Consider the following 22,041-nt stretch of genomic DNA (forward strand, 5'->3'; position numbering starts at 1 on the left):
GTGACGTGACTTATCCTACGAAAATAAATCTCAGATTGTGCATTTGAGAAAACCGAGGGCCTAGAAGTTAAGGCACCATTGCATACATCAGTACAGAGTGTAAGCAACCTCTCAGCCAGCTATTTACATTTCTCAGTTAAACAGATCGCCACCTTCAACTATGCCAATTACAATGATTCATGCTGTGTTCAGAAATACAATAAGAAAACCAACACCAGATGGCCCCCAGCAATGGGATTGTGTAGACCGGTGGTTCTCAAACTAGTGGTACTTGAAGAGACCCTGGTGGTATGTGACACGACAGAAAATTAAAAACTAAATATTTTAATTTACCTTACGTGTTTTAAATACAATTTCAAATGTTTAATACATGATCGATAAATACGGAATAAATCTCAGCCTATGTGCGATTTGAATATAGTTGTATTTACTTATCATTGGTAGATGTAACTCAGGCGCGTGACGGGCAGCTCAAACGCTTGTGCATCTCTCACTCCCTCTCTTTCGATGAGCAGCGTGTAAATTAAGCTTCTTATGTATTTCTGCACTTGAACCGCTGTTTAAAGCTGTTGTTAATGTTGTAAAGCGCTAATATCAACACGCGTCTGCATCTAGTCGAGGTTTAATCAATGAAGCGCTCGTTGTGATTTAGTTTTGACGCGCCACATTGACGAGCTGCTGCCGTAAAGTAAGTCTCTGTTTGTTATATACAGCTGTTCTCTTGGTGTTTATTTTATGTTATTTACAGAGCCCTGTTTACTGTGCACTACAGAAAAGTGTTTTGTGTCCACTATTACTGCTGACTAACTTGAAAAACATGTTCTTTAGTTTGAAAACAGCTAGTGTTTGTATTATTAATAATACATTAGAATTGGAGGACGAGGTGTAAAGATAAAGATTCACAGCTCTACTATTCATTTAAGTGTTTATTCATATGACTTTCTGTGGCATAAAGGTGGTACTTGATCGGAAAAGTTTGAGAACCACTGGTGTAGACATTCAACTTTAAATAGGACAAATTTCTAGGACTTATAAGAGTCACATGTATGGGACATCCAAACCTGAAGCACAACAGAGCACAACAGGCACCTGGCGAGAGACCCAAATGTCCTATGATAGAAATGAGGTCACAATGTCTGAATCACATGAACTAATATAGGACAGGCCAATAACAAACACTTGGTTATTCTTCACCAGCTATAAATAAGAGTCGTGTGACATCGTGTGTCATATTCCTGATCTGGAATTGAAAGACGGTTTGTGCACATTCAAAAACACATTCTATTGTTATATTCACATATATATTATGTTCAACACATATAGTAGGTACATTAAATAAGCAGAAAGTTTAGTCAATTTAACAACTTTAAGGAGCAATGTGGAGATTTTAGCGGCATCTAGTGGTGAGGTTGCGAATTGCAACCAACGGTTCACTCCACCCCTGCCTTGCAAAGCCCTACGGTGGCTGACACAGGACTAAGATGTCATTACGTTTTCGCTTCTCAATCGAATGAGATAACGTATCATTATGTAAGATCTTTATACACCTCTAAAGACATTAGTTAGGTATTTTATATTGAATATCTGTCAGTAGATCCTCTCAAATATTACACACAGCACATCACATGAGCATCAAGTCAACTTAAATATAGAAGTTTTGAGAGATTCCATTACTAAATTGAGGTAACAAGTCCGAGTTGTATAAGCTGTAAACATGCAGATTGTTTGTTCCGCTTATGTGTCACCTCTAAAAGAGAAAAGTCCCACAGTTTAATGCGATTGTTCTGAGGGCCCGAGGCAAGATGCACTCATGAAAAGCGTAATTATACACAGATAAAACCAAACAATGCACCAAACGAAACCCAGAAGTTTTTCAAACCACTTTCAGTGACAATACTGCTATCCCTTAAAAGTTGTTTACCTCAAAATTGGGCCACGGAGAACATCAGAGTGAACTAAAAAAACAAAATCTACGAAGTCCTCTCAAAAGACCAAGTTGGAGGTCCCATTCAGAGGGTCTGCATACCATATCACTTTAAACACGATTGCAAACAGCTTTAAGGACCTCATGGGCTCTCAGATTTAGGAAAAGCACATCCATTATTCTCTAGCCCGGTGCCGTAACCACTTCCCTGCTGAACACCTCCACATCTGCTCAATCACCTTATCCGTTTTGGGACACGCTGACCCCTCTGTAGACACATAAGTATGCAAAACACGAAATACATAAAAGTGACTACGTTTAAGCAGAGAAGTGAGAATGAAACCACCCTCTATTCGCTTCCATTCACAAAGATGTCTGTTTATTTGTCATCTTCTGGTTCAGGCACCGCTAATGTTTCTGTAATCTGACCTCACATCAAATAAAGCCTCCTACTAAGACAAAACAAGGACGCAAATGAGGAATAATCAAGTAAAGTTGAAAATGATGAAAACCACATGACACGGAGTCGAAGCCCCCTGTCAGGCCCCCAGAAACACAACCAAGACATTAATGAGTTTCTGATGAATTACACAAACTGACTAAAATGCATTAGATGTGTTGTGGGCGAGCCACTAAGCTAATAAACAAAAAAGGCAAAGAAGTAGTTTCCGTATACACTGGACAACTGCATTTCTATCACTGTCCATTCCTAAAAATCTCTTATTTATATTAACAAGGGTTTTTCCTGCGTATAAAAATTGGAGGCGGTCGCCTCCGTCAAATTTCGTGCCGATTCTCATCAAATTTATGTTGGGTGTCTGTCTGCGTTCACTCGATGGACTGTCATTTGTAACTGCAGTTGCGGCATTACGCCACTATTGTGGCGCTGTTTCGTTATAAGCGCAGGGAGGTGCTGGAGAGTTGCTGTTTATTTTCCTCAGCTATATTAGGTTAGGTGTTGGGTAAGTTACTCTGAAAAAGTAATTAATTACTAGATACTAATTACATATTCAATAGTGTAATTAGATTACTGTACAAATTACTCTCTCCAAAAAGTATTTAATTACTTATTACTAATTACTTTCTATATCCTATATCAACCTTGATTAGTTAAGTGATTCAAGGATAGACATGAAACGGCTCTTTCAATTAATTCAAATAAATAATATTAAACTACATAAAGTACTCTTATTAACGGAGTATTACAAATGTGAGAATTATACATTGAAGCACGGATTTTAACATTAGACTTTGAATTTTGATGTCAGTTCCACTATTGCACACATATATATTACACAAAGTATTTAGTTTAATTACATCAGAAGTAACTGTAATTAAGTTACAGAAAAAATAAGAGTAATCCCTTACTTTACTTTTTCAAGGGAAAAGCAATTAAATTACAGTAACTAATTACTTAGTAACTAGTTACACCCATCACTGATTAGGAGCTCTATTAGCTGTATTTTGCCGCAGTTCAGGTAAATATTGTTTATTTTGCATTCTTGTACGTTCAGTTTCTTTAAATTTTTTCTTAAATTAACGTGGTGTTCTTCAGTGTAATGTTTTAAGTGCAGATGGCTCGTTGAATTCGTTAACACAACTGTACACATCGAGTTCGCCAATAAGAACGCACACTGTGATCAGAACGACTCGCAAACGAATGACTCTTTTGAACCGATTCGTTTAAACAATTGAAAAGAATCATTCAAAGCTCATTGAACCACACAAAGAAAAATGCAGGATGTGAATGAGCTGTGCTTATTTTTATTAAGACTGATAAATTCAGTTGGCTCTTGTGGGCTAAAAATGATAAAAGCTTAAATTTGATTTCAAACAACTTTTCTGTTTGGTTGAATTTAATATTTTCTAAAAATGTTTTATATTACTTAATAATTGTCATTTTAATCTAATTTTTAGAACTCTTAATACGTTGTTTGTAAAGTGTTTGTTTATGCCACTTAGGCCTACACGTGCGTATGTGCACAAGATCAGGATGGCACCACCTCCGCCTCATTTTGAGCCAGGAAAAACCCTGTATACAAAACTCATTTCCGAAATTCAGCACAAGCCTTTGGATGAAACTAAAAATTCATCAAAGTATTTATTGGCTAATTTTATGTTCAATGAAAATGATTTGATGATGTAGCGATTAATCAAATTAGTTAAGGTCAAATTTGGAATTAATTACAATGACTATAAAATTATAACAAAAAGTTCATGACCAAATTATTAGTGATTAAACAAATTAAACAGCGCATCCAAAAGACACTTTCAGTCAATTTCCAATTTTCAGTCCAGTTTGACTGGTAGTGTATTTAAGATTAAACATTACTTAAAACAAAACAAGCAGTGGTTGGTTGAAAAGACGGAGCAGACAATATTATGACAGTAAAACTCTGGGCCTGTAAACCTAGGGTGATTACGTTGTTCATCCCAAACAGATACTAAATATTCACATTCCCTGACATACTACGCAGGTGCAGATATCTGGAAAAATAAAACCTTAAAACAGATGGGAACCGGAATCTGTACGCCTTAGAGCCTTAAATATAAAGCAAGTCTATAACAAAAATATTTTTAAGACAGGCACTGGAAAAGGATCTTAAAAAATGACAAAGTTGGCAATGCAGCATAATGAGGAATAAGAGAGTGTGAGATGAAGGGAATGAAAGAGGCTAAGGGAATGGTAAGAATGAGGGCGGATGACAGAATGACAGAGAAAAGTGAGATATAAAAGTGGAAATAAAAAGAGCAGGGGAGGAGAAGGGCGAGGAAGAAGCAAGTAGGGAACATGAGATATTTCACAATCCAGCTCCATTGACAGCAGGGGATTAGAGAGCAGTGAAGTGTACACAGGCGACTCGCTTCATAAATCAACACACAAGATTTAAAGCGCCTTTAGTGCACTCAGAAGGGTGCTGAACTTCCTCTGACTGTCAATTACACATGATGGTCTGCTACAATGACAAACACGTGCACTACGGGGCTGGGAAATATTTTTGACAACTTTCAAAATTCAATAAAATCTCAGCTAAACATAAAATCACTGCTCAAAAAAGTAATTTTAATCCAAATGGTCAGTTTAGCCTTTTAAGTTCAAAATGTTTACTGCAAGAGGAAAAACACAGTAAAGTAAATAAAAAAACTCTAGTCTAGTATAGTTAAAACAGTCAATGGTTGCTTTAATGCTGTTTTCACTACATTAACAAAATTTGTTTAAAAAACAATTTACCAAATTAAAAAATAAACTGCAAAAACAGCATTATTTGTATTAAAAAAAAATATTGTCACAGAAATGGAAAATGGAAAAGAATCATTAATTCTACCGACAGAAATGCAATATAATATCCATAACTATGTCTTCAGAGGTGTATAAAGACCTTACAGAATGAAGCGCTTTGTTTTTATTACCTTAGAATGAGTTATTTCTATCTACATACGCCGCGGGTCCCCTTACATGGAATTCGCCATGTTGTCTCTACAGTGGCCCTAAACGGACATACTGCTTGACAGAGCTTTTCATAAATACGTTATGTCCTTTGGCAAAGAAGCGAAAACCCGACGAGATCTCTGTCTTGTGAGAGCCGCCATAGTGCTTCGAAAGGGAGGGGCGTAGTGAGCCATTGGTTGCAAGTCACAACCTCGCCACTAGATGCCGCTAAAATCTCCACATTGCTTCTTTTAAAGGTATAATTCGCTTACAAAACGAATATTCTGTCATCATTCTGTCATCCTCATGTCATTCCAAACCTGTATGACTTTCTTCTTCAGAACACAAAAGAAAATATTTTAAACAATGTTGGTAACCAAACAACAATGGAACAACACTTTTTGTAACAATAAAGAAAGTAATAGACTGAGGGTGAATAAATGAATAAACTAACCCTTTGAACTAAAGTATTCATTTTCGAGTCATGGAACAAGGAATTATCGTAAAATTAGTCTGACAACAGCACTTTATTTTACAGCCCTGTTCTATGAGCACATTATATGTATTTACGGTGTAAAAATACAGTAATACTGTATAGCAAGCCTGAACCTAACCCACATTAAACACCAGTTCGTATTTTGTAAGCCAAACACACATACTGTAAAATAAAGTGCAACCACGTAATCTGTAGGAAATTGTATAAAATAAATGAGATTTTCAGTTTCTTAATATTATTGAGCCAAGACATTACGCACATATCACAAATATTTTCCATACAGTCCAGTTGTAACATGCACACACACCTTATAAACATGAACAATCACTTGCAGACACGTGCACGCTGCATAGTCTGTGCCTGGAGCACCGTGTCTGATCCATTATGAAGTCAAACCAGATGTTGTAATTTTGAATTTGCCAAAATTATAGGGGCCCCTCATATGCAGCTTTGATAGAGGGACCAATAGCATGTAGACCATGAGGTCATCAACATGGAATTTGAACACCTATGAGAAGTGCAAGAGTTGTTCGTTCACGTGCCGGGTGACTTCAAAGACGTATTAGTCAAGAAAAATCAAGAGCAATGCAAAATGTAATGCACAGACAGGACTTAAAGGGGTCATACGGTGCGAATACATGTTTTTTCTGTGTCATTGGTGTGTTATAAGTTGCCCATGCATGTACTACACATGTAAAATTGTAAAAATGAAAGTATCGGAACAACAGATGCATTCTAAAAGCGAATGCTCACCCAGACCTGCCTGAAACGCCTCGTGTAACCACACCCCCACAAATCTACATCAGTTGGTGGTATGATTTGACTGAGACCGCCCAAATGTATACGCAAGTAAGGTGGGCGTACCTGTCAGTACAATTGAAGAGGAACCTGATGTTCCAAATATGGTAAGAGGCGTTACATTTATGTCACACGCTTGCAGTATTCCACCAATCACTACGCACTGGTTAACTGGCCAATCATAGCACACCTCGCTTTTCAGAGCGATGAGCTTTGTAAAAAATCTGCTCGTTTCAGAGAGGCGGGGCAAAGAGGAGATACAAACATGCACGGTATGTGGAAAATACCTTAAATCGTGTATACACATTGCATTACATCTAAAATAAACAATAATATTTGTTTCAGCCGTGTCATATGACCCCTTTAATATTGATTTATTAAAAATGGTGGAATATAATATAAAAAATATTAGTTTATGGCCAATGGATAATAAAACTAATGGTATTGTATCAAACTATATTGCAGTCAATTATGTAATCAATACAACTGATTCATTTATTATAATATAGATCTAGTTTTGAGATGTTTTAAAAACGATCATACTTTTTATCTGAAGACCCTTGACAGAATGTTAGGACATCGCACTAAAAACATCATCACTTTTTAATACATATAAAAAGACTTTGCTGGAACGGTTCTACACTGGACATCTGCTCCATCACCATGTCTGTGTATATCAGTATCAAAGCGTATCACTGTACAGTCAGGGTCACATATGAACTCGAGAGATACTGGACATCGATCATTCCACAAAGCTCTCTGACCCCGGACAGCTCAAGACGTGTCAATATTTGCATTGGCTGAGTGGCAGATGCATGCACTCATCTCTACAATTCATTGAGTGAAACACTAGGGATTGAATTTCCTAAACATGCTGAAAATAAAAAAGTCAATTTTCAGCCTCACAAACAGGTTAGAGTCTACATGAAATCCAAATTTAATTCATGAATGGTCAAACTTTCTGTCTTTGCACACATTTTCAGCCTGCGCCCTCCAACCACCTGGATCCATTTGGGTATGCAACAACATTTTGAACATAACAAATTTCCCCGTCATTTTTCTCATTGCATGTCACAACACCAATTCACTTTGACTTCAATAACTTTTACTTTAAGCCGAACCTTAAAATACTTTCATTTCAAGGTACTTTCAAGGAAACAAGAGACCGTTCAGCCTGACTAGTCTAAAAACTCTCAGACAGTTCATTTATAATTGAGAGTTTGTGCGAAGTGCATTTCGAGCTTATAACTATTGAATGTTTTTTATGCTTTTTCCTTTTTTCCCTTTCCGCTGACACACTTTCAGACCATTTACATCGTGAGAACCGAACAAGCCCTCCTCCTATTCAAATGTCACCTGTGCTCAGCAGGTACTCCGACTCGTGCCAAATACACTTCTGCGTCAGGCATTTCACTTTGGATGAAGCCAGCAAATAAATCACATCTGTTGGGTTCTGAACGCCTGTTTCCTGCATCTTTTCACTCGGCAGCGTCTGATAACATCTACAGCTGTAGACAGAGACCTCGAGCCTCCATCAGCGCCAGTGGAACTTCAGAGTCTAAGAGGACGAAATGCTCAGCTAATCTTTAGATTCAAAAGGTGCCCGAGCTTTGGAGGGATTTGGGATCCTTTCCCACTCCATTCAGTGAAGCGGAATGCTAATTAAGAGACCAGAGAGGTCAGAGAGAGGGAATGACCATACAGACACACAGAGAGAAGCATCGCGCCATTCAGACCGACTGTTTAAAGACACAGTTCGCCTAAAATTAGTCATTTCAATCAAGATTTTTCTCGTAAAAATGTTGTCAAAATTTACTCATTTTCATATCGTTCCATGCTACATTATTACAAATCCCTTAGAAAAGTTAACCACAGTTTTACTATAGTAAAAATGAAGTATAAATATTTAAAAACTACGGTTACTATAGTAAGACCATGGTAAATTTATATACAGTAAGAGATATGTGCCACCACGGAGTTTTCAAGTTAACAAGTTTCTTAATAAAGATATTAAATGTTACTTGTGTGGAATTCTTTTACAGTCCGAGTTTGGCGGTTTGCACACATTTACCGTATTACGCAGCATCTTGCAAGAATACAACCGAGATTAGAACGACATAATGAGTAAAACGTTTGGGTTCCCTTTTTACAGGTCACTATCCCTTTAAATAACAGAGAGCATGGAGACAGCGGTGAAGGACAAGCCGCACAAACGCAGAACGTTTCAAAACGACACACGCACAAGTAAACAACAAGCCCACTGCTACAGCACTAATCTAATTATTCGTTTTTGTCCTGGGAAACGCTGTCGCTCCCCAAATCCCACCCACCCCGGTGAAGTGGACCGACCCACAGCTCACCCAAAACATGCAGGAGAGGCAGACCCAGGTGCGCGCGCGACCGGCCAGTGCCGCCGGCAGGCTCAGAGACACGGAGGGCATGACGAGATCGAGTCGACGGGAGATCAATTCCTCTCTGGATCCAACACAGGACGCCTAGTTATTCCACATGCTGTTCCCACAATGCTCTGCAGATCCATGACACGCTGAGAAGAGTCTGACTCAACTGCTGCTGCTCTCCTCATTTCTTCTCTCTTATTCCAGACCCCCTCCCTCTCTCTCTCTCTCCCTCACTCTCTCTTTTTTGGGGTCATGTAGCTCAGCTCCACAGGAGGGGGGGGTGACTGAGAGCCTCTTTATTTCTCCTCATTGCTCTCCTTGTGGTTATTCTCACTTTGGCTCCTCCTATCTCGCTCTCTCTCTTCATTCTTACTTTCATTCACATCTTCCACCCCCTGCCCCCCGGACTCACATCCCCCACTGGCAAATTTTCTCAAAGCACGCTCGACCATTCTCATCTTGATCTCTTCTCGCTTCAGCAAACAGTGTGACAACCCGGCTGTGGTCAAACATCCACATAAGAAAGAATAATGAAGGTGATGTCTAATATCTTGGTTGTTTCTCCTAGTCAATCGTGAGACCGAACGGAGAAAAATCTCACGCTTCTCAGAGCTTACGTTTTTAAAAATTGTTGGGTTATTTCAACCCAGCATTGGGTCAAAAATGGACAAGCTAACGCAGAGCATTTTTATATTTGACCCAACTATGGGTTAAAGGAACCCAGCATATTGGGTTGAAAAAACCCAATAAATTATAACCCAACGGCTGGGCTTGTCCATTTTTGACCCAACGCTGGGTTGAAATAAACATTTTGTTCTCTAGAGTTTCATAAGGGATCTCAACAAATGTCTCAAATGTCAGAGATTTAAATCTAAAATCAAATTTCTTTTAAAATTTCGAAACTAAGTTTATTATTATATTAAAAATAATTAAGAACGACAAAACGATCAACATCTAAGCAATAACACTTTCCTGGAAAAACAAAACTAGCAAATAGATTTTTCCGAAAAGCAATGAGATTAAATAGAGAGCAAAATTAATCTGTTTGAGGTTTTCTGCACTTTCTTTTAATCTCGCATGGGTTTTAGAAGATGTCTCAAAAACTGTTCTCGAGTCTACAATTAAAAGTTTGATATTTGAATATATGAACTCTATTCTTTCTCATGTCACCAAATTTCTCTTTATCATGTCTTTTTATATTCAATTTTATCAAAATGTCTGACACAAACATAAGTGAGAACTGATACGTCTCTGTGACAGAGCTACGAGGAGCAAATTTCCCTCTGCGTCTGCAACTCTGCCCCAGATAGAACCAAAAGCCATGTGCTGCTTTTCTGAGCTGAAAAACAGCCATCAAAGACACATCTCAACACAGACAGCAGAGCTGAGGGCTGTAAAAGTTAAAGCGTTTCATTAGAGTCACAATCCATCACATCTAAATTGGTCTGCTGGAGGTAAAGGTGGTCTGGTGTTTGCCATCACTGTGGGATGTCCGTCTCCCTCCCTCTCTCTCAATTTTAGGGGGTAATGTCTGTAATCCCATGGCATTTCCTCTTCATCAACCCGATCCTTCATCAACGTCTCGCGGGGGTCAGTCCTGTTTTTCCTCACAGTGCCCATCATCACGGCACAGTTTGAACACATTTGTGGTTCGGGTTGCAGTAGTCTCACACTCAGATGTTAAACCCACAGCCTGTGAAACGTCTGATAAATACTTCACAAGAAACATGAAGATGAGCAGTTAGAATCTTCTAGGCAAAGTATGAAATAACCTCAGAATTCCCCAAAACATATATAAAATATAACACATGTACAGTATATGGTGTCTTGAGGATATTGCCATACATTATCCCCTCATCTGCAAATTGTTTGGTTGCCTGGCAACTGTAAAAAGCACACATTTAGGATAATGAACAATATCTCGTCGTGGAACATCAGTTTATTTAGATTATTAACAAATGAGACTATTTATAGAATATGGTGGCCACAGAAATAAGCCACTGGATGATGTGTATTACAGTGATTTTACCACATTTAAAGAGCCAGTTCACCCTCGGGCCTTGTGAGATGTAGATGACTCTTTTCTTAGAACAGTGAAGAAGATTTTTAGCAAATATTGCGGTGATTCACAATACGGTGAGCATGTGCATACGTCACTGATGCAATAGACGGTTTCAAAGCAACAACATAAACAAATGTTACTGCGCATGCACGCTTTTGTGGTCCAAATTTAACTTCCGGTACACATCCGCACAAAACGGAGTTCTTGCAGATTATTTCTGATAACAAGAAAAAGTAAATTATATTAGCTAGCGAGTTAAGAAGTATGTCTAGCAGTAGTAGCCAGTATTACTTTGGGTTACGAGTAGAGAGTTACTTGGCTAAACTTAAAAGTTATGCGCCCCATTCAACAAATTGTTAATTTTATACAATTAACATACAATAAAATTCAACAAATTGTTTATTTAATCAAATTATTATACAATAAAATATTAATATAAATTCATTTTAATATAAATTTAATAAAATATTAAAAGTTATATTATTAGCCACTAGCCAGACGATCACCAATAACAGACCTAAAGTTAACTTTGGGACAGCCGTGTGCGTCCGATATGAAACCATCTATAGGAAGCTTGAGCTCAAAACTCACTCAGGACCGTAAGGTGACAGGTAATAATTCACAAAATTTGACACCACTTTATTGATAGGAGCTGTGGGGGTTACATTTGTGTTAGATGCATCTATATGCTTTTGACTCTCAAAGGATTAGCACCTGAGGACTTGCAATTTATTAATCTTTTTTACCGGTTAAGAAAAAGTCACCTACACCGTGGATGGTGAGTAAATTAACGTTACTGTAAATTTTTGGGTGAACTATACCTTTAAGGGGATCAAGGCACTTCATCACGCTGCAATAACGTCAGATAAATATCGCCTTAAAACCCAATCCACCGATTCTACATTTCAGTATTTTTTTTAATCTTTGAGGTTTCTTTACAGGTCACTTATGTCTCCACACGCACTCTTAAGTTCAACAGGCTGAGGGCCAAAAGATAAGAGAAGTGCACAATTAATCCCTGATTAACCGTCACAATGAAATGTTTCACAGCACCTCAAAGCCCGAAAACATAGAAACCTTCATATTTCTCCTCACACAGATCAATGCCTTTGTGAGTTCCGTTCTGGTCGACAGACCGGCTAAATATACACAGACACGCACACAACGGCCATGATGCGCATTCACCCGCTTCTATTTCCAGAACATGAATCAGATGAGAAGCAATATAACGGAGGATATCATATCCCGCCACGGTTTCGGCGCATTAGAGGAAATTGAGGTCAAAACAGTGAGAAAAGAGCTGATTTAGAGAGCGTGAGAGTACTTCTTTACAAATTCTCAAGGATACTGTTATGCAAGATAATGAGAGCAGCATACTGTGTGAAAGAGCAGAAACATTTCTCTGTGGGGCTGGATTTATTAAATATTTATAATATAGTTTCTGGTGATATTAAAATCACACAACACATGTGGTTACGGCGACAGCTCACAGCTACGTTATCTTCATGAATAACTTGAATAACTAAGAACTCCTTGGTTACAAATAAACAAAAATCAATTACAGCAAGCGAATTAAAAAATGGTGTTTAAAACGGTCTCTTTACCCTGATTTACAATTAAAAAGCTAATAATATCCATTTTTAACTTGATGTTAACTAGATGTTGAGTTGGAATTCATGAGAAATGTCATTTTGACATCTTCATATACTTCAATCCCTAATCTTTCTATTACGTAACTGATTGCAAACTCTTACTCAATAAATGACCGTACAAGTAAACACACCTACATTATTTAACACTCTAATAAGCCCTTTTAGATCATAAAATATCATAAAAAGGCAAAAGAATTGGAAGAGATTATTTTAAATAAAAGCTTCCTAAAAAAGTATAGTGACTTGAGAGTTGGAAACTGAGCGGTCACACATGGACGATGATGTTCTGTACCTAAAGAAAAGCTCAAGTCATTAAAGGGACAGTTTACCCCAACATAAAAATTCTGTCTTCATTTACTCACTAGTTTACTCACTCATATTTCCAAACCTGTATACATTTCTTTGTTCGGTTAAACACAAAGAAACATATTTGGAAGAACGTTAGCAACTAACAGTTCTTTGACTACCATAGTTGGACAAATGATTGTGTAATATGTTCTGTTAAACACAAAAGTGTTTTTTTAGCAAGCATCATCTGAAGCGATCTGGGATGTCAAGGCCTGCATGGTGCTTCATCTCTATTACCAGAACACATAATAAGAACACACAGAATGAATGAACAACCCTCCAAGACCCCACACTCACAGCAAATCACATCTACCGTGACATTTGCTGTGACAAGAAACAAAAACTAAAGAGAAATCATTGTCCTCCATTGAAATGACAAGCGGTGGAAAATGTTACAGTGGAAAGTCAAGGACATCACCGGAGCTCCAGAAGAGCCCAAAACAGGCCACAAGCGCTTCACAGACTTCTCCACATGAACCAACGTTACATAGCATGACCAGATTTCCCAGTTTGCCCAGGGCAGTCCCAGTTTCACACACAAAAATACGTAAGTGTGTTACAGTTTCAGCTGTTATGTCACTACTGTAAAACAACCCTCAATGTTTCTACATTTACGCACTTGAGACTTTTACTGATAAAATGTGAAGACTTAAAGGGACAGTTTACCCAGTTGAAAATTCTGCCATCATTTACTCACCCTCTTAACATTTCAAAACTGTATGACTTTCTTTCTTCCGTAGAACACAAAAGAAGATATTTTGAAGAAAGCTGTTAACAGGCACCCATTCACTTGCATTGGTTTTGCGTCCATACAATAGAAGTGAATGGGTGCTATTGCTGTTCGGTTACCAACTTTCTTTAAAATATATTTTTACTTGGGTTCTGCGGAAGAAAGATAGTCATACAGGTTTAAAATGGCAAGAGGGTGAGTAAATGATGACAGAATGTTCATCTTTGGGTGAACTATCACTTAAAGGCACACTGCGTTACCCGGAAACTCACTGGTGCTTTTACCAAAATCTAAATCACTTGAGGGGAAAATCAGACACTTCAGAAAGACAGAGACACAGACAAAAACTCAGCTGTGGAGAAAACGGTCTGTGAATTCTAAAATTGCAATAACATGCATTTACAGTAGTGCAAAAAAAGAGCTCTTGTACTTTTCTGGAGCTGCACGTTTTCTTCATGACAAGCCAGAGCAGCCTCTACTGGCCAAGCCGATGTATGCATTTATCAGACTGGCGCATAACGGATTTATTTTCTTTCACAACAATCTCTAATCTTCCTCTGGAGAGAGAGCGTGCTTCAAAATAAAGCAAATACATCAAACTAAGATAAAAGCGTCAATCATCACACAAAAGCATAAAACGGTATCTCCGCTGACAGACAGAGATCTGGTGCAGAGCCCGGCGTAATCTACCAAACACGGGCTGTGTGTGCGGAGGAGGAGGAGGGGGTCCTGCAAAAACACACAGCATAATGAAATCCATCGGCTCTGCATCAACATGGCCACGACCTTCAGCAGAGTCCTTCGCTACAGATGAAACGCACGCATTATACTCATTGCCTCCATTATGATAATAAAGTCCCTCTCTGAGCCGTACAGTCGACCGCTGGAGTCAAACAGGGCTGTTCTGGGAAAAATGGTGCTATTAGGTTTTCAGCTACAGGACTTGAGGATGAAAAGATCAGAGGAAGGAAGGAAGTATGGGAGGGGAGGAAATGAGTCGGGCTGGCTGGTATGATAGTATGTGTTTGACGATAGAAATGAGCAAACCAATAGAGATGAGGAGCAGAATATTTGTGCAGCTATTGGTGGGAAGGACTGCTATACACGTGAGAGCGATGAAGAAACGTGGAGGAATGAGTAAATACAGGAAGTATGAGAGTTAAGTATGGTTGTTTGCTGTTGCCAAGCAACATCAGACTTTGCCACATTCATTTAAAATGTACCTGATGTGGAGTCACAGATGTGTATACTGGATATCTGAAGGGACAGTTCACCCCAAAATGAAAAGTCTTAATTTATTCACCCTTATGTCATTCCAAACAGATGACTTTCTTCTGCAGAAACAAAAGAAGATATTTTGAAGAATGTACATTGGCCCCCATTGAATTCCACTGTATGGACACAAACCCCAGAGACATTTCTCAAAATATCTTCTTTTGTGTTATACAGGCTTTAACAAACATGGGACTGAATAAATGATGACAGAATTTTTATTTTAGGGTGCTTTCCCTTTAACAACAGACTGTGTGGCTCGTCCAATCAGAATTTAGAGTAACACCGTGTCTATATAATACATGTAAAGCCAGTACGCTGCATAAATTTGGACAGCACAGAGTGCTTGTCTACATTTGTGTTTGTTTTGCGAAGATGTGACATCACTGGTTGAACGCTCTCATGTGGACTCATTCTGGATCAGTGTTATATTATTACTGTCACAAATATGCAACAACATCTGTTCTTCTGATCCATCCATGGAAAACAATAGAAAACACACCCACCCAGATTCAATCTCACATGTAACAGCGCAGGGTTTTCCCCAGTGGTCTTTTAAAAAGTAAAGGCCAACACGCACATGAATCTAACAAACCTTTCTTCATAACACACAGATGTCAGAGGGTTCGAATTTTCCAGCGGTCAGGTGTCATTCTAACCTATTACACACCACAGGTTTGAGTGCCAAACCAAATGCGTGTCAAACTTAACTCGCTTGAGTCCAGAAAGTTCTACCATAAGATCATTGCGGTTCACTTCTTGTCATACTAAGTTTGCATGTTACGTAACCATGTTTACACAGAGTTTAAAAGGACCCAATGCCTGAGCAGATATTAGATCTCATCCCCAGTTCTGGGAACTCCACCTAATTACCTGATATATAATACATAATTGACCGCTATTATTAATAAATACTGCTCCATTACTCAACAGCATTACTCATACCAGCCTGATGTTACGAAATCATCCAAAGAAATGAGATGTCGTGTTTTTGCAAACATTGAGCATTAGAACACAGCAAGCACACACAAGCACTTCATTTTCAATTTTAAAAAAAATGTTCGGATAAACCGTGTAGAACAATGAATTGAAAATAGAGCTGTCAGTCATGTGCAGTGCACTATTAAAAATAAAGTTCCTATAGGGTTCTGTGCAAAAAGTACATTTTAGTCAAAAGTTTACATTTTGCATAGATTTGCATTTACTTTCATCCAAAGTGACTTACAATGAAACGATTCATCTACAAGCAATTCATCTCAAACTTTTTCATACATTTTTATAGCAGAACCATCTTTTTCCTCCACAAAGAACGTTGTGTGCAACGTTGTGTGCAACAGAACAAAGAACCTTATGGGTAGCTTTTTTATAAAAGCGTGTGCATGTGTGACCGATGTGCATTGACCAAGACAAGATATCACAGATAATGTTGTTGGGGACTCAAAGGACATGTTAGAAGGCACACATCTCTCTCTTTGCCAAACGTGTGAGTGGCTTTTAATTTAGCAGCCGTAAAAACATTAAGTAAATGAGAGAAAAAGCGCTTCATCTCCCCAATGATGAATGCCGGAGGGAAACAGGGAGGACTACTATCAAAATGCCAATATCCTGAAATTGATTTCAGGGTGAAAGAAAAATGCTTGTGCTAAAATCACATTATGCCTGAAATCCCGATCTCTTTATGAGCAGGCAGCAGGACATAATGACTGCAGATTCGGCTGGTTTCATGGGTTTACATTTGTCCATTTAGCAGATGCTTTCATTCAATGAGACTTACGCAGTGCAATTAAGGTTTACAGAATGGAACCTATGACCTTTGTGCTGCTAATCCAAACAGTTTGCAACAAAGAAAAATGTACAAAAAATACGAAATAATCCTATTTAGATGACAAAATGCTGTCCAATCATTTTCAAAATGTGTATTTTCTGGTATTTTGGTTTCAGATGGACCTGCACCTAAAAATGTATAAAGACAAAACCAACTGTGTGAAGACCAAAAACATCTGTCTGATGTTATGTTTCTGACAAAAACAGGCTACCAAAAAGTATGGCTAACTTAAAAACAGCAATGTTCATTAAATCCTCAATAACTCAAACAAAGTTTAACAATCATAACAATGATTACTAATGTCTGATATGGTCTGTCTGTCTCTACACCCGTCTGGTATCTCTTTGCATGGTTGATTCCTACGTACCCCTGCAGATACAGGCATAAAGATGTTTTTGGCTTTGTCACAAACAGCCTGGGCATCAAAAGAAGAATGCAAATCACACAGAGCGCATATCGGGGAACATTTCTGCCCATCCGCCAAAAAGTATCATACCAAAGCTTCATGCCAGATAAGCACTTGGTTGCACGGTGGCCTTGAGCCAACGTAGACATGATAGAATGGCCTGAACGCTGCAGATATCAAGTGCTCACTTTATTCATGCCAAATGCTCTAACATGCACGGGCACCATCCAGAACGTCCTAAGCCTTAAATGCAGGCCAATGGTGATCCAACTGGGATTATACAATTTTATTTATGCATTTGGCAGACGCTTTTATCCAAAGCAACATATTGTACAGTGCATTTAAGATAGAGAGTGAATTGGGGTTGATTGGTACACTTTGACATTGAGATAATATTATATAATATAACTATAGGAACACGAGACGAAGGCCTGAAACATGCTGTACTCTATACACGTGACCACAAACTCAGCTATAAGCTATACAGGCTCACTTTTGTGCAATGATGCGTTACGAAATGCGTCAGACCGCAATTCATAACACATTGCGTGCACACACTCACAACCTTCACAGATACGACCAGAACTGAGTTTTCTGAGGTCTGTAGCTAAATGTCACACAGAATCCACCAAAAAAATAGAAACTCTTGATGCACCGAAGCACCTCATTGTTATGATAATCAATTGAGTGGCAGTAAAAGCCCACCGTCACCTCCAATTTTACAACCTGCAATATTTCATATGTACCACAACCTCAAGATATGAACGGGCACCCACTCAAGCAAAGTGTTGCGGCTGTAAAAACGAAAGCGTCCTCTGTCTGATTGACGTTGCGTACCAGCATGATATATTTCATCCAAACAAGAGAATGAGGTAAATGAAGAACATTGGTGATTCTAAAAAAATAAAAGGGGGAAAAAGGAAAACCATTGGCTTGCTGGTACAGAATCTGCCCCCAAAAGATGCCCTGCATGATCTTCAAGTAGATGCCGGGATGCTGGGGATGATGTGGACTTACCTTCTCATTCCTGGACAATCTGAGAGGAAAGATACAGAAGAAGAGGAACTTCCCCCAGTTGAGAATAGCCGCAAAGCACCAGTTCAGACGGGCCATCCTGAGGTCCGTATCCCGGCAAACTCGAATTCCGATTCGGTCACGAGGATGTTGCGACCCCAGGGTCCGAATGCCAAAGTCAAACCAGAAGCGCGGTCCCTCTTCATTCAGCAAGCCGGCTTTTCTCAATGGGGCGTCCCCGAGACGACGGCTTGACTCAGGTTAAACGCACCCCTGATGTGAGCGCCGTGCGGAGGGTCGATGCTGTCTCGCACACACTGGATGCTGCAGTGCTCCTCTAGCCATGAGAAGAGGAGGCGAGGGGGGGGGTTAGAGGAGAAATTGGAGCGGGGGGCGGGTGGGTGGTTGCCAGAACAGAACAGTGATAATCACCAGTGGAGAAATAGAAGGATCGGTGCGAGATGTCATTTGTCAAGCAGCAAATACAAGTAGAAATCTGCTGTAGCGAGCAAACTAAATGTTATTTACCAGCTGGCTAATAGAAAGTGAAATCGCAAGAATAAACATCAGAGCTTGACTTATATAAGTGATGCTCAAATCACATCACAAAACTGTGTCATGAAGAAAAAACTGCAGCTTTGCACATCTACATATGTCTTCTAACTACTTTTTATCGTCATCTTTTTTAATCTTTTAATTAAAAAAAATCTAGATTTCAATCAAACGGTCCTTGTAGCTCATTAGGTTTTAAATATTTAATGCAAGAGAAAAAATGTAATAAAATTAAATTTTATATAAAAAATGTAAATACATATTTTTTTATTAAATTCCATTTAATTAAATCAAAATCAATCATGTTTTATTCAATAAATAAACATGTTTCAATGAAAAAGCTATTAAAAGACAAATTGTTTTAAAACACGAGTCACTGACAGAATCTAGAAAACAAGTCAACTTTATATTGCCAGTAAAACAACTTAAAAAAATATGTTCAGCACATCAGCCAGCCCTACTGGACAAGTGATTTTGATTCAGGGCGGCATAGCATCATGTCTATGGGTACAATGAGAAATGACCACATCAAATCGAGTGCTGCACCCCAGGGAGACTCTGAGAACAGGAAGCAGCAACATAATGAAGATTGACTGTAAAATGGGCTCTTGCCCCTTTGGGGCTCTTCTCCCTGTCTGAGTAAAAGCTCTCATTAGGAATATTAAGAATAATAGATTTCACAATCACAACAGAATTAGTCACAACTAACCATAACATTATACTTGTCTGGAATGTGAACTAACAGAGCAATAGACGAAATCCACTTTTTATTACTTATGGACTCTAATAGAATAAAGACTTCAGACCGTAAACAGTAACAGTAATGATACCCGTATCACCCACACCAACAGATGAAAACAAATGATCATGTTGATTCTAAGCTTGCACACTACAATTTTACATTTTAATTGTTCACACTTTTAAAAATTTGAATGGATTTTGATTGGCTGTCAATGTTGTTCATCAGCTAGAAACAAATCTCCGAAAGTGATGCACTTGTTCTTCGTCTTTGTGGTCTAGCTTATAGACAAAATGTTCTCTAATTTGTAAGTTGCTTTGGATAAAAGCATCTGCTAAATGAATAAATGTAAATCTTTACTCTGTATCTTTACAGTTATAGGTTTTGGAGAAAAGTCTCTTATGTCACTGCAACAAGGAGGAGAAAAGTCCATAAAGAAAAATCTTAAATTGAAATATACTGTACATCATTCAATGCCCCAAAGTATGGATAATATTTGTGTGCCCCATTTATTTTTATGCTCAGCAACCAAATGCACTACTGAAAACAACCGACATCCAAGTCTCAGAGGTCCTTGACACAAGAAATGTTCTTTGTATAATTGTTGCCCATAGTGTGTCCTAAATGAGTCACTTATAACTGCCTTGAGTTAAAGATTGAACCACTGTCTTCATTTCCTCTCTGAATGCATCTATCACATTACAAAGCTGTACATATTGTGTATGCATCTATGATCAAGCACCTTTAATCTTCTGCATGAGTGCATGATGTATCAAGAGAACAGAGAATCGCTTTGCCATGAGTACGTTTTGTGTGTTTATAAGGCCTGTGACATTCAAATGAAGCGGTTTCTCTGGGAACGTTTGAGCACAGAGGATACGGAGGGACGGCTTTCTGACAGGACTGTGACTAATTCACTGGTGGTTTTGGACAGGACCGGCTGCGGGTGATAGAGACGGTCTGGTCCTGTGCCAGGCTAACACAGCCAACATCATCTTTACTATGCAGTGTACAACAAGGTGAAATTGGTGAACCTGTCATGCACATTTAAGATGTCGCACAACCAAATGAAGATCTTATTTTGAAAATATTAGTACAAAAGTCAAACCTGTGGCTTTGCGGGGTAGAAGCGGTCATTACAGTACACATGCACGCATGCCGCAAATGCAAAAAATCATATTCGTGACTTCTTTTGCAACACAACCGTCAAAACATCTTAAAAAGAAGATATACTTGAGTTTTGATTTCAGATCAATCAAAGAGAATTTTGTGAAGTTTAAGCATAAAACAAGAAAAAGATGTTGGCCAGTGCGGTAAAACCAAAGCATAAAACATAGAATTTTGCTTAAGCGACTGTATCTTGTTTTTAAGGTTGTATAAGTAATTGTTGAAAATCATCACAAAAGGTTTATTTCTTTTGGGCGACCCGAGTTCGAGTCCCGGCTCCTACTACCCTTCCTCTTATCCTGTAACTTCCTGTCTCTCGCTAGTGTTGCATCAATGTAAAATAAATTGTTTACACTGTACATTTCTAAAATGCACAGACAAAACTGACAAATGCTAAGTGCGCTCATACACTCACACAGGTAACACAAAGTAAGAATCTGCATTTGTACTGTGTGCAATTCTGTGTGAATTTGAGGGAAAATGAAAGAAAATACACTGACATAACTTTCATAAATCTCATTTCACGTGAAGCCACAATAAAAATTTACAATGAGAGTTTTGAATGAAAATGTCCCTCCCAATAATTCCACCTGCAATGGAGCAGAACGTTCACAGCTGGGATGCGACTATCGGCTATTTTTAAAACGAAGTCCTTTACGTTCCACCCAAACTTCCTTTTCCAAAAGGAAATACGTCAACACAGCAAACCTGTGCCCTCATAATATCGCTTCTTTCATTTAACTATAATAAAAAGTGTTAAAGCCCCAAAAAACTCAGCATGACTCCAGCAGCTCCCTGCAGATGTCCATTTCAAATTAGCTCCTCACAAAAAGTAGCTAAATGAATTTCCCTCAGAAGAGCCTCTGGAGATCCATCAACAGCCAACCCTTGTATGTATTAGTCATAAAATCATAGCGGATGTGCTTCTGTCGGCTTTATAAAAGGGGAAATGAGACAGAACTGATCTCTGACAAAAAATAATAATCAGGAAAATCAGCAAATGTGTGCAAAGATAAACTCGGCCTGGGCGGATCTCTACCGTGTCCTGTTTTCCAGGGAACACGCTGCACTTTAGTCCTAAAAAAAGTGGAAAATTGCCATTTTGACAAGTCTGTTATCTTCTATTACGGACAATGACACGCCGTCATCCCGCTGTCCTGAGGGCATCAAACACAACGTGCAGCAAAAACACACACACCGTGCTTTCCACAGAACACCTCTGACATG

The 22,041-nt window shown here is 38.6% G+C and overlaps 1 protein-coding gene across 12 annotated transcripts in view; it reads right to left on the reverse strand.

Annotated features, from left to right (window-relative positions):
• Positions 1 to 22,041, reverse strand: part of tns1b (tensin 1b) — a 182,928-nt gene that overhangs the window by 135,570 nt on the left and 25,317 nt on the right. Inside the window, exon 1 of one of the 12 annotated variants that reach the window (XM_057336904.1) lies at positions 18,360 to 18,678. The exons of 10 other annotated variants lie outside the window; for them this stretch is intronic. In XM_057336904.1, coding sequence (XP_057192887.1) covers positions 18,360 to 18,455 — 96 coding nt within the window. In that variant the 5' untranslated portion in view covers positions 18,456 to 18,678. Of the gene's footprint in view, positions 1 to 9,008; positions 9,348 to 18,359; positions 18,679 to 22,041 lie in introns of those variants that run through there. One more of the 12 variants, XM_057336906.1, reaches the window with a different exon arrangement.

The sequence above is a fragment of the Triplophysa rosa genome, linkage group LG6, assembly GCF_024868665.1.
Source record: "Triplophysa rosa linkage group LG6, Trosa_1v2, whole genome shotgun sequence".
Taxonomy (NCBI): Eukaryota; Metazoa; Chordata; class Actinopteri; order Cypriniformes; family Nemacheilidae; genus Triplophysa; species Triplophysa rosa.